This window comes from Doryrhamphus excisus, chromosome 10 (genome assembly GCF_030265055.1).
Source record: "Doryrhamphus excisus isolate RoL2022-K1 chromosome 10, RoL_Dexc_1.0, whole genome shotgun sequence".
Lineage (NCBI taxonomy): Eukaryota > Metazoa > Chordata > Actinopteri > Syngnathiformes > Syngnathidae > Doryrhamphus > Doryrhamphus excisus.
The window spans coordinates 10,104,083-10,118,349 of NC_080475.1; the positions used below are offsets into that span (position 1 = coordinate 10,104,083).

General features: G+C 41.7%; 1 protein-coding gene across 4 annotated transcripts in view; it reads right to left on the reverse strand.

The window, feature by feature from the left end:
• The window catches only part of LOC131137615 (cyclin-dependent kinase 17-like), a 30,363-nt gene that overhangs the window by 6,091 nt on the left and 10,005 nt on the right, over window positions 1–14,267 (reverse strand). For 3 of the 4 annotated variants that reach the window (XM_058085764.1, XM_058085768.1, XM_058085765.1), the window contains 7 exons: window positions 10,395–10,528; window positions 5,443–5,568; window positions 1,497–1,553; window positions 1,304–1,418; window positions 1,120–1,214; window positions 974–1,036; window positions 777–900 (listed from right to left, as the gene is read on the reverse strand). In XM_058085764.1, coding sequence (XP_057941747.1) covers window positions 777–900; window positions 974–1,036; window positions 1,120–1,214; window positions 1,304–1,418; window positions 1,497–1,553; window positions 5,443–5,568; window positions 10,395–10,528 — 714 coding nt within the window. Of the gene's footprint in view, window positions 1–776; window positions 901–973; window positions 1,037–1,119; window positions 1,215–1,303; window positions 1,419–1,496; window positions 1,554–5,442; window positions 5,569–10,394; window positions 10,529–12,858; window positions 14,179–14,267 lie in introns of those variants that run through there. The other variant, XM_058085767.1, reaches the window with a different exon arrangement.

A 14,267-nucleotide genomic window follows, 5' to 3' on the forward strand; every position in this document is an offset into this window, starting at 1 on the left:
TTAAATCCTACCCCTCCATCTGGTACTTTTACAATCAGTAACTGTTACATTTGTTCACTTCCTGCTTTCCTAATGTATTTTTATTTTTTATTTTAAAAAAATGTATTTCATTTGAACATACATCAGATTAGATCAGTAACTACAACTACTGTTACATTTGTTCACTTCCTGCTTTCCTAATGTAGTTTAATTTTTATTTTTTATTTTTATTTTAAAAAAATGTATTTCATTTGAACATACATCAGATTCGATCAGTAACTACAACTACTGTTACATTTGTTCACTTCCTGCTTTCCTAATATAATTTCTGTTTTATTATTATTATTATTTTAATTATTATTTTTTATTTTTTGGCATAGATCAGATTACAATTGAGTGCATCCCATAATCAGTTCCCAGTTCCACATGTCCAAAAGGAGTAGGAAGAAGCAAAGCTTATTAAATCCTACCCCTCCATCTGGTACTTTTACAATCAGTAACTGTTACATTTGTTCACTTCCTGCTTTCCTAATGTAGTTTAATTTTTATTTTTTATTTTTATTTTAAAAAAATGTATTTCATTTGAACATACATCAGATTAGATCAGTAACTACAACTACTGTTACATTTGTTCACTTCCTGCTTTCCCAATATAGTTTCATTTTTTTTATTATTATTATTATTATTATTATTTTAATTATTATTTTTTGGTTCCCAGTTACCAAATAAAACCATGCATTTAGTCTCCCGTGCAATATTGCACTCAAACTTAATTATCTTATAAAGCAGGGCTGTACCAAAGTCTGCTAGTTTCAGTTCTCCCTTCTCGTTGATGAGCAGGTTCTGGGGTTTCAGGTCCCTGTGGAGGACTTTCCTTCTGTGGCAGTAAGCCAGACCTCGCAACAGCTGGAATAAGAAGATCTGGAAGAGACATAGTAAGGATAAAAAAAACATATTCAACTCTACTAATCGCTGATTAATCAGCATGACTTACCTTGACATTGTGCACACTCATTATACTCCCACAGTCATCCATGTACTGCTTCAGATCTTTCTCCTAAGGAAACAAATGATGCAGTGATAATATTTACATTAAAAAGTGTACATGGAAAAACAATGTATGTATACACACAGACTCACCAGATACTCAAACACGAGCGTCAGGCACTTGTCCGTGTGGATAATGTCATGGAGCGTGACGATATTGGCATGCTTCAAGTCTTTTAGGAGGGACACTGCGAGGGAACGACACGGGAGAGAGTCAGTCAAACCCAAAACGACAAACTCAGCTGTCAAAACAAACGTGCTGACGGTAGCGTCAAACCTTCTCTGATGGCCGTGCACGGCGCGCCCTCTTCGTGCTCCAGTCGGATCTCTTTCAGAGCTACCAGGTTGTCCGTTAACTTACTTCGCCCCTTAAAAACTGTAGCATATGTTCCCTAGCAGGAATTGTAGAAATATATATTGAATATTGTACTGTGCAGCTTATTTCGAGAAATATTGTCAAAACATCTCACCTCTCCGAGTTTGTCCAGTTTGATGTAGGTCTCGAGCTTCCCAAAACCAATTTCAGACTAAAGGAAAGATTGAAGGATATAATGAGTAACAATATCTTGACGGCCAAATCACCTGTTCTTGTGTACTTTGTACTATACTCTTATGTGCTACTGTACTTTTGCTGCCGTAAAGCAATTTCAATTCCACTCATTTGCGTCAGTCTCTGTCAGGGTGGTTTCAGCATGTGTGGATGCTAATACGACTGCCATGGCAACACCACGACACGCTTCCCTTTGTGCAAGTGTGTGTTAATGATGGGAGGGGGACGGGTTTCCAGTGGCCAAGTTAGCTGATGAAGCATGTGATCTCTTTAAACGCATGCCTAAATGCTAACTTAAAACGAAGCTTAACCAAATGGTGACACACTTACACACCGAACAATGTGGCTATAGGCATGCATGGATAGGTGCGGACTGTATTTTGCTAAAGGCTACTACGGACATGACAAGGACATTACAAAACAGCCTTGGCACCTTCAGTGCTGGGTGTTAGCATGCTAACTGTTAGCATTTTTGCTAATTTACTCAAGTCAACAAATACACACATGACATGTCGGGACATTATGGAACTGCATTGGCACATTCTATACTGTGCTATCTTGCTAGGTGTTAGCATCCGAACTGTTAACATGCTAGCATTTCGGCTATTTTACTATTTACTCTTTAAAGACATGTATATCCATGGCACAATGTTGGAACGCTATAGGACACTCTTGGTACTTTTGATGCTAGCATGCTAACAGCATGCTAACAGCACGTTAGCATGCTAGCATTTTGGCTATTTTACTATTTACTCTTTAAAGACATTTATATCCATGGCACAATGTTGGAACGCTATAGGACACTCTTGTCACTTTTGATGCTAGCATGCTAACAGCATGTTAGCATGCTAGCATTTTGGCTATTTTACTATTTACTCTTTAAAGACATTTATATCCATGGCACAATGTTGGAACGCTATAGAACCCTTTGGTACTTTTGATGCTAGCATGCTAACAGCATGTTAGCATTTTAGCCAATTTACTCATGTCTTAAGCAAAATACACACATGGCATGATGTAGGGAAGCTATAAAACTGCCATTGCACTTTCGATACTTGGTGCTATCTTGCTAGGTGCCACCATGCTAACTGTTAGCATGTTAGCATACTAGCTCATTAGCTCATTACCTCACGTCTAAAGGCTAATACAGACATGACATGATGCAGGGACGTTATAAGACAGCCATGACACTTTTGGTGCAGAGCGTTATCTTGCTAGGAGCTAGCATTTAGCACAGTTAGCATGTTTGCTTATTTCCTCATTGCATTGGTGTAGATGGCATTGCTCGCCGGCTGTAGCACAGCATACCAGCAGACAGCGAGGTCTGAAATTTTTGTGGGAATTTTAATTTAGCATTTAATGTTAACGTATGTTAGCGTATGCTTGCTCACGAGGCTAACTTGCTGCTAGCACTTTTGTATGCTCGCCTCAACATACTGGGAAAAAGAGGCCGAATGGCTGAGAGGAGGGTTTACTCTCCACGTTGATTCCACTGTAGCACCAACGTGCAGATCATTGTGTATTTTAGTGAAATTGAAGCAACCTAAGAAAAACAAAGAAAACTGTGTGTTGTAATTCGTAGTGGGAATTGACTCCACTACTAGACCATCACATCATTTATATAAAGAATTTCACTCTGCAGTTGATAAAAATAACAAGATGTAGTTGACTCAGAGACGTGAGCAGTCATGTGGTGAGATAAAAATGACACCTTCCTCTTCGGGCAACGTCACCCCCCCCCCCCCCCCCCCCCCCCAGTCCTCACTGGATTGTTGTGAATAATTGATTATCAAAGGCAACAGACATGAAAGACATGTGATACCTTTGCTTGACCACCTTTGCTTGAATTACTGTGACGAAAGATCAAATTATGGTTTCAAACATATCTTATTGGACACCTGATGCTTGCTCTCTGTTACGGTAACAAAGGACGGGCTCATTCAAAAGTCCATGGGCTATTACCATCTGTGTGCTGCTCATTTCTGGGCTTGCGTTTACTGATCACAAACGTGACGAGGGGAGTCCCCTTGCCCTTTTAATACCACCGTATTACAGCATCCAGGAAGTGGACAAAATTAGGTTAATTTAAAAAAAATGCTCAAAAATAAAACATTTAATTGTTAATATTATATCATATAAATTAAATTGCTGATGGTCACAAGGTGGCAAAACTGAAAAATAAAAATTAAAAGTAAAATAAACCAGTCAGATTTTAAAGGGGATCTATTGTGCTCATTTTCCGTGCCTTTGTATTGAATTGTGGACTCCTATAGAGCAGCTACACACAATAACCACCACACAAAGCTTTCTAGTTCTTCCAGAATCTGCACCTATTCAGCTGGATTTTCATGTTTCATTATGTTTTTCATAAAGTGGGGAAGCTGAAGATAATTTCATCTCCAAAAGGGCAGCACTGCAAAGAGTAAACATAACCTAGCTCCTCTATACTTATATGTGAAAATTATTTTTACAATATAGAAAATGTATTTTATTGAAGTGTATTCCTTATTCTGTTCAGCTGTGCATCTCGCCCTCCACTTCCTTGTTTCTTTGCCTCTCTTCAAGGTGTCCTGGTGTGTAATCCAAGTAAGGGTGACACATCACCTGAATTATTGATCCACCTATTACATCAAGTAAGAACCCCAACCAGGAATAAGTCAAAGTGGTACACAAGTGGGCACCGCCACTCATGCCTCTGACAAGGTAAATTGTAAATTGCAATGTAACTACAGTATCGGTCTGTCACATTTGTTGTCTCAGTCACTGTAAACATCCCTTCTCCTCTCACAAAGGTCACTTCAAAGATGCTTCCCTTTCATCTCAGCAAGGATCCTGCAAAATATCTGCATCATTAAAGCACTTCAAGCAGGGAGCCGGAGGCCGGAGGCCGGGCTCTGGTCTTGCTTGCTAATCATAGCAAAGTGGACGATGAAGGGCCAATCCTTTATCATATTCATAAAATATCAAGGCTGTTGTGTAAAATGTTAAGTAGCATGATGTTGTAATGAAGTAATTCATACATGAATGAAGAGAGGGGTGTACTATTCATCTGAGGAGGCGCAACCAAACTACAAAAAAAGCGAGTGAAAGAGCAGCATCAATTCAGGAGCAGCACAATGGAGAATAAAGGCATACTCTGCATATTCATGATTTCTTTTTTTTTCCCCCGTCTCTCCCCCATCCTCCATCTCTCACCTCTCTCACTGTGTAAAGCAACCCCCCCCAATTCATACCCATAATGGTCTTGGCCTGAATACGTAACACAGAATAATTTATCCCCCTACTAAGCCATTGTTAACTGTAATCCAAAACTCAGTGAGCATTTAAAATGAAAATACATTTCTGTATAATCACCTATATATCAAAACATAAAAACACTGCTCACAATATTACACCGCTATATACAATACTTTGTTTTTTACATTCAGTATATAGTTATTCCAGACTCCATTCACTGTGCAATATTAAGGCTCTAAATGCAATATATTAAGTTCTATGTGAAGTAAGATCTCAGTGTATAGACTGGTCATATATATCATATTGTTTCATATTATCTGCATACTGTATTTGTATATAACTGGGTAAAACTGTTGATTTTGTTAATACTCGGCTTGTTTATATTGTTTATTTTTCTATATTGTGTATTTTGTACTGCTTAACTGATTCTGTACTCTTGCTGCTGTGCAATGCAAATTTCCCCACTGAGGCACGAATAAAGGCATATCTTAATCTTATCTTAAACAATGTGGCTGTGAATGTACCTGAGGAGATATTACACGGGCAACAGACCCAAATAAGTTGCAGCTGCTTAGCACACATACAAAAAGATGTAAACACACACACACACACACACACATACTACTGACCAATGAAGCGCGTCGTAGCCTGCGGCTCATGGGCTTGTCAAAGGGCGGGCTGTTCATGGCAAACTTCTCTAAGTAGCCCTCCGGTAGCCTGATATCAGCTGGGAGAGACAGACGTTTGTTTATGTCCTGAAACAGACACGAGAAAAGACAGAGGGCATGTTGTGAGTGGCCCACATATAGAAATCACAGCATTGTTAGACGTTTACCTCAGTATGATGAATTAAATGGACGCTTGTGTGTGTCGGTTTCATGTATCAGAAATCATTCCACACTCTTTATTGCCTTCTGGTTCTACCATATCTTACTTATTGTGTGGAAATATGGGGTAATAACTACAAAAGCAATCTTCACTTCGCTAAATGTACTGCAAAAAAGGCCAGTAAGGATAATTCATAATGCCGCCTACAGAGAACATGCCAACTCCTTATTTCTAAAATGACAAATACTTCAACTTGCTGATATAGTTCATCTTCAAACAGCTAAAATAATGCATAAGGCTAAAAATAACCAATTAGCTAAAAATGTCATCCAATACTTCTCTACAAGAGAGGAGAAATATGATCTCAGGGAAGAAGTACATTTAAATAAAACACTTATATGCTAGGACTACGTTATGCTAGCCATAGCATTTCAGTATGTGGAATCAAACTATGGAATGGATTGAGTAAGGAAATCAAACAATGCACAACGATGAGCCAATTCAAGAAACAATACAAGCAGTTGATGTTTGCTAAATACAAGGATGAAGAGTCTTAAACCAGTCATGATGTGCTATATATATCACTATATTGACACGCACTATGGTACCCATTATGTCATTGGATGCTCATATCACCTCGTACTTCGGTACAATGTACATTATTTAAAAAAAATTAAAAAAATTAAAAAATTATTATGGAAAGCAGGAAGTGAACAAATGTAACAGTTACTGATTGTAAAAGTACCAGATGGAGGGGTAGGATTTAATAAGCTTTGCTTCTTTCTACTCCTTTTGGACATGTGGAACTATGAACTGATTATGTGATGCATTCAATTGCAATCTGACGCATGTTCAAATGAAATAAAACCATTACCATTACCATGTATACATGATCAATGATTGCATGTAGGATGGAAAGTTCAGAACATTGAACTTCTTTTCACTCAAAACCAAACTCTTCCAAATGACTGGAGTCGTTAACAAGGCTGACTGAGACTGTTACACCGAGTGAAGACCTCCTGCCGTTTCCAAAGGGTCGACAAGCTTGTTTTGAGTTCACTTATAGCTCGTGTTAAAGAGCTACCATTTCCTCACTGACTCGCGAGCGGCAGCAGTACTTTTTGTGTCCTTTCACAGGAAAAACAAGGACAAATATTCTCCATGACGGCGTGACAATTTCAATACAGTACATGCAACCTCCCCGTCCGTGTTTCTGATGGTCATTCACATCAACATTTATTCTATGTCGGCTTTGTTTGCAAGCACACACTTGTATGGAGCTCCTTACTGCTCAGTAATGTTGTCATCAAATCCAGTGAAGTGAAAGTGACAGCTGAGCATAGAGCGGCCTCAAAACGGCCTTGGAAGGCAAGCGAGCCTCGTGGATTGTGGTTGTTGTAGGATTTCTACCTTTTCGATATTTTTTTTATGATTAGCCCTGATTTAAAACAAATAACGGTGTGGCTGTTGATTGCTCTGTTAGCAGGATTATTGCTAACTTTAGGAAAGGATTTGCATGAAAATAGTATTATGTATAGGACTTTAAAATTGCAGAAATGTGATTGCATGCAGGTCAATCCAACCAATGCTACAGGTATCATCAGCTTTTATGAATGGCTGGTGGAAATGACGTGAACCGCTTTCATGTGTCAGCATTAAAGACAAGAGCAAGGCTACTACATGAGACTCACGCCAGATTTTTCCAACTAGATTTCTGGAAGACTGACAAAGTTCCAGACATCATCTGGAAGACATCTGCTTTGGTCTTTTTTTTTGTGGGTTTCCTCTCATCCTTGCCTTTTTTTTTTTTTTTTTTTTTTTTCAGCAGGCTTTGGATTGGGATCGCTTTAGATGAACCATACTGGATGAGAATTTCTATTACAGCTCAGTTGTAGGGTGAAAAAAGCAAATTCCCACTAATCGCCTCCAATGCTGTATTCCTGAAGGACACGTTCTCTGGTGAGGTGCCGATCACATGTTTCCATGGCAGCAGGGGCTGGCTGGCACAGTCCCAGCAACCCCCCGGTATGAATGTGTGTGTACTCAATGATATTATATATAAATATATATAAATAGTGTGTTTAAATGCAAACATGCATGTGTGTGTGTGTCCAAAGATAAAACACAGAAGGGATAGCAACCTTTGTTCGAGCATAATTACAAACATTATCAGTACAAGCACAATATGACCACACACCCTTAGCAAATACAGTACACTCATATGCTGCGACAACGTCTGGCGATGCTCGGCAGACTTTATCAGACCCCGGAAATAAATACATAATTAAAAAGCATCCGAATGACCTCAGTGATTTCTAGTTTGGAGCATCAAAGAGTGCAACGAGAGCTAACCCCGCCACAAGCGCCACAGTGAAATAAGCCTCCTTGATAATACCCCCGATTCAATGAATATACCCACTGATACAGTGGGCCGAGGCTACACATCGTCACACGCTCGCCATATTTGCTGTTAAATGGAACCAAGCTCACAAAAAAAAACAATGTTCATGCCCCTTTTTACTCACTGCTATGGAGTAAAAACATCCCACGCAATAATGATAATAATAATGCAGGCGCTCATACTCACAATGCAGAACAACTCTAGTAGCTCCCTCATTGTCCTCCTTAAACGGGTCTTTCTATAATGCACTCACACGCGCGCGTTTTGCCCCATGCACATCTCGCCGCTGCCACATGACTGCATGCACACAGTAAGCCGGAGCAAGACAGCGGTGCCATCCACATGCTCAGTTAGAACGAGAGAAGGGGGGGGCAGGACAAAAAGAGTAAGCGAGGGAGGGAGGGAGCGAGTAGGAGGAGAGGAGAGAGGAATGGACAGATTCCTGAGAGGAGGAAGGCAGATGGGGGAAGGGGCAAGCTGAGAGGAGACATTGTTTTTGTTCTCTTGCTGTCATCTCTCCTTTTTCCTTTTCGTTTTGCTTCAGATTCATCTCCTAGTGTTTCTCCCATACATTATTTCTATAATTATTATCATTTTCATAACCACCCCCCCCCCCACCATCATCCCCACCCTCCCTCTCTTTGGTAAACATGGTCTGAATTAGTCCCTTCCACTGTTCACAGTGCGTCCAAGAGGCATTTCCCATAATACTGCTGTGCTCATCACTCTACGGCTCCTTTAAACAGACACGTCATGTGACAGCACAAGAGAAGCACATAAGTGGCAGTAAGGTAAGTAATCATATCGAAAGCTTACACCCTCACGTACCAATGACTCACCATGAACCACAATGAATAAATCCCGTGTTGGGTGTTATGTTGTTGCTGTGTGTGGCATCATACCGGGTAGTCTGAGACAATATCGAAAATATCGCCTTTGAAGATATATGTCTATATGATGCTTCCCAATCAATGAATTATTCCATTAAGAGGTGGGCTGGACTGCTTTGTTGTCCCTGGATTGTGATTCTTCATCTTATCAAGACATTTTATACAATATAGTATAAAGGAAAGCAGTAAATTAGCAGTTAAAACAGTTTTAACACAAAATAAACAAAAACATGAGGCGCTTGAGTCTCACAGCTAGGAGACCCGAGTTCGATTCCACACTCGGCCATTACTGCATGTGTGGGTTTTTCCGGGTACCCCGACTTCCTCCCCCATTTCCGAAAACATGCTAGGTTAATTGGCGACTCCAAATTGCCCATAGGTGTGAATGGTTATTGTCAATATGTGTCCTGTGATTGGCTGGCAAAGCCACCTTTTGCAGCTGGGATAGGCTCCAGCACCCCCGCAACCCTCGTGAGGAAAAGCAGTAGAAAATGAATGAATTTTCCTACGTACTATTTGCCTAGTTTTTCATAATAAATGTTCCAAAAAAAGAGGGCGGCATGGTGGTCGAGTGGTTAACGCGCAGACCTCACATCTAGGAGACCCAAGTTCGATTCCACCCTTGGCCATCTTTGCATGCGTGGGTTTTTCCGGGTACCCCGACTTCCTCCCCCATTTCCAAAAACATGCTAGGTTAATTGGCGACACCAAATTGTCCATAGGTATGAATGTGAGTGTGAATGGTTGTTTGTCTATATATGCCCTGTGATTGGCTGGCAAAGCCACCTTTTGCAGCTGGGATAGGCTCCAGCACCCCCACGACCCTCGTGAGGATAAGCGGTAGAAAATGAATGAATTTTGCTACGCACTATTTGCCTACTTTTTGATAATAAATGTTCCAAAATGAGGCACGGTGGTCGAGTGATTAGCGCGCAGACCTCACAGCTAGGAGACCCGAGTTCGATTCCACTCTCGGCCATCGCTGTGTGGAGTTTGCATGTTCTTCCCGTGTGGGTTTTCTCCGGGTACTCCGGTTTCCTCCCACATTCCAAAAACATGCTAGGTTAATTAGCGATTCCAAATTGTCCATAGGTATGAATGTGAGTGTGAATGGTTGTTTGACTATATGTGCCCTGTGATTGGCTGGCCACCAGTCCAGGGTGTATCCCGCCTCTCGCCCCAAGACAGCTGGGATAAGCGGTAGAAAATGAATGAATGAATGTTCCAAAAAGAAGAATCCCATTTTAATAATGTAGTCCCAATAGGCATACTGCAATACTACTATATAATGACTGTACTACATATGTTACAACACAGCAGTGTAGACTAACCATTCACTACACACAGTAACACCGCAACACACAGGGCAATGATCTCTGGTGTAATTGAACCCAGACATCTGCCAGGTGAAAGGAATAACTCTCCTGTGAGATCATCGTGTACGACACTGGACTTCCTATACCTCATTAGAGATGCGCCGATGGTGGTTGTTCCTCATACGGACCCTGACAGGACTCTGGACCTCATCGGAAGATGTTCCGGAAGCCTGGTCGCTCTCTCCATCTGAACCCATTTTCACATTCTCGTGGACAATACCTGAAATAGAGCAAGAATTTGTTTTTTTTTACAATTGTAGTTAATTTCCTCCATACCGTCGGTGATAGTCATGGCGTTGATGATGGAGTGTATCACCATTCCATGAACTGGTGCTAGCCTGGTGAGTATAAATTGCTTTGGTAAGAGGAAGAAGTTAGAGGTCGATATTACCCTGCATGCAATGGGAGCTTTCTCATCTCTGTCTGCTGGCTCACAACCCCCCCGCCCCCCTCCTGAATCCATCTGATTAATGAGTCACGGTGCAGCAGACAGGACCTCCTCCAGAGTGAAGCGAATTAGTAAAGTGTGTGTGTGTGTGTGTGTGCGTGCGTAGGGGTGGATCTCTCTTGAGGTTCAGTGTATGATGTCAATGCTACTGGGATGTGTAACACATGCAGATTTGTGCGACTGAATGGAAATGCCGAGCATTATGTGTTTATGTGTTTTTAAATAAAAGACCACTAGCAGGTGCTAGAGTGACATATAGAAAAAAATAAAAGGGAGGATGGTATCAGTGAATATGTGAAAAAAATGATTGAAGGCCGTACAGTGAAGTTGAGTGCAACTGTAAAACCTCGAGTTAGTGAATTTGTATTGCAGCATGTTTGGACACAATGAAAGCATTGTTCCTCCAATGGGAATCCAGAAAGCGTTGCCGAGTATTAGCAGTTTCTTCTTGACAAAAGGAGCTAAAAATCATGACGACAAACACCCCCTGCACATATTACTTCTTTGTTAGTTATCTTCCGAAAGACGAAAAGCCAGAGAAAGGATACACTTACAGAATTGGATTTCTCCAGAAAGCTGAGCAGCCGGTATTAATATCAGGCTTTATCCCTCATCACCTCAATGGTGAAACACTAAACTCACGTTAACTGACACCAGAGTGAGAGAGGATATTTATTAGGGATGTTCCCGTTAGGCTTTTATGCTGCCGGCACCCATAATCCAGGAGTGAAATCTACCGATCACATACATGCAGTGTAAACGTTTAAATGCATGTGAGGCACGTTTTGCAGGGTGCAAAACCTCTATCCTTCTCACAAAGACAGGAAGTCCCACATACAGAAGACGTGGTTGTTCTGAATGCTGCACATTAACACACAGACACACACTACAACAGTGTCACTAAGGGTAATAATAATCAATAATAATGATCAATGAGATAAGCTACAGTATGTGTAAAAATGCATGTGTACTTCCTGTACGCAGTGTCTGTGTTATTTTGTCATCACGCACCATTGCATACATTAAATGTCATGAAAAACCACTTGGACGTGGATGGCCTGCTGAGGGTTTTTGGCACCCCGCTAAGACTTGTGGGCGAGACTGTGGCCTGCTAAAAGGATAACGTCGGCCATCCGTCTAGTGTCCGTTGATGCTACAACGGATTAATTTGGTCAAACCCCCTTAGGAGGAGTTCGTGGAGATACAACCCCTACTTCTGACCCGAAAATCGCCGCCGCCATCAAAAAATGGCAGACTTCCTGTTCGTTTTGCAACATGGGTTCTTGAGACTTTTTGGTGCGTCCTGTCATGATAGACGTCTCCACCAAGTTTCGAGACGATCGGTTAAACTGGAGACGGGGGCTAATTTTTTTTTTTTTTCAAGGTGGCGCTAGTGAGTCAATTTTGGAACATTATATTTGAAAACCATAAAATATAAACAAATTTTCGCCAGACCTGATGCGCTCGCCAAATTTGGTGAGTTTTCGGGCATGTTCGGGCCCTCAAAATCGCGATCATTTTGGGAGAAGAATAATAATAATCATTATGATTACAATAGGGATTTGACACTGGTCAGTGCTTGAGCCCTAATTATTATGTCTTCCACTTTGTTTGGATTCAAGCAAATTTTAGCATGAGGTCAGCAAATAAAGTTGCTAAAATGTTTATTTAAGAGTTGGAATAGTGATTAAAATAGTATTAATTGAGGATTAATCTAGTTAAAAGTCTATTTCCCATTATGGCGACACTTAGCTGAATCATCCTTTTAAGCCCTTCTGGCTCTCAAAGTGATTCAAGCTCGGGACAGAATACCCTCTAAATTTAGAGTGTACAAGAATAGAGGAAGCTGCAGTCATTGTGCCGACAAGTAAATTAGTTTTTAAAATATTCAAAAGAAGAACTTGAACGACTCGGTGGATGGCGGCCATGCACTGGAGGAACCGAGGAGGAATATTATTATTTTATTGAAGAAGAAACATAGCAGACATAGTGTGATAATCTGGTCCGATTTGAATAAAATTTTATGACGATTGCCTTGTCCGAGGTTACTATAAATTCCAATTATTAGAGAGGAAACCAACAATAGAAATGATGGCACTCACCAATACGGCTTCCGGGAGGACGGCATGAGTCAAGTACACGGAGCATACGGAACGGTGACAACCTCAGCGGGGGGTCCCTCTCCCCCATTCTAACCTCAACCATCCGAGGATCTCCCACCCTAGCACCACTTGTAGCCAACCCTTTGGAGTTCCCTGATACATCCATTATTCCGGAAGACTACAGCTTTAAAAGTCCCACCAAAGATGTCCTGACAGGCGCAAGATAGAGACCCAGACTTCCAGTTTTCAGGCTTCTTTGCACTTCCACTTCAGGCATTCGGTAAAGAACAAGTCTGGTGGTCCCGGAGGAGGGATGCAGTGTACGACTACCGTCCGTCTTGCAATGCAACAACTCCCTGAACTCCTACTCTACTTTAGCATTCACCCATAGACACTCCCTTTATGCTTCTCTCCTTTTCCCCGCAGTCACACTCTGCTTGCTGACTAAGGAAGGTCAAACAGTACAGACGGGCGAAATGCTGCAGAGACCGACATGACAGGTGATTTTTCCCTCCAATCTCCAACAAGTCACGACTTTCTCGTGTGACGGCCACCATCTCTTCTCTCCACGCCCATGTTGCTTTTTCATTTGGCAGTCCCCCGTCCTGTTCTTCTCCCTCTCTCTCTCGGTCACGTTTGGCTGCCTCTTCCTCTTCTATTCCAGGCAGCACTCTATTCAGACTGTGGCGCTTCCCACTCCGCTCGCTTGATGTCTTTCTTCTAGCCCATGGCGGTCCTATCAGTGCTTTCAGTGCGACTAGTCCTCTAGCTCCTTTTACTTCACCTTGCCGATATCCTCCGCTCTCTCTCTCTCTCTCGTGTGATACCGATCTTTGTCTCGCTCTCTCGTTCTCTCCTCTCGTCTATCGCTACCTCTCTCCCTCTCTGCTCCCATCAGTCTGGGTCCACAGAGGTGTTCTTTCTGTTTACAAGAAGCCAACAGTAACATGTTTTCTTCCACACGGTCCATCCACAGATGTTGCATTACACTGCAACAACGCAGTCAATACGGACGATGAGAAAATATGGATGTGTTCATCTTAAGGCTGACGGGAAGCTGCAACGTCAACCGACATTAAAAGCTTGTTTTGTTCCACGGCAAGGAGGTAGAGACACATCACCCATCTTGCCTCCAGTTCTGCCCCACACTGGTGTATGTATGAATGTGAAGGAATGTTTGGTGTCGGTCGGAGAGGCAGTAAGCACAAATTGGCAGCCACGTTTCTGTCAGGCTACTCCAGGGCACCTGTGACTACAGATGTACATTACCGCCAGTGTGACTGAGAAGTGAATGAATAGCGGCTTCACTTGGTTTGAGCTTCACTGAGCATTCATTTATTCATTTTCATGAACTGGAGCCTATCCCAGCTGTCTTCGGGCGAGACTGGTGGCCAGCCAATCACAGGGCA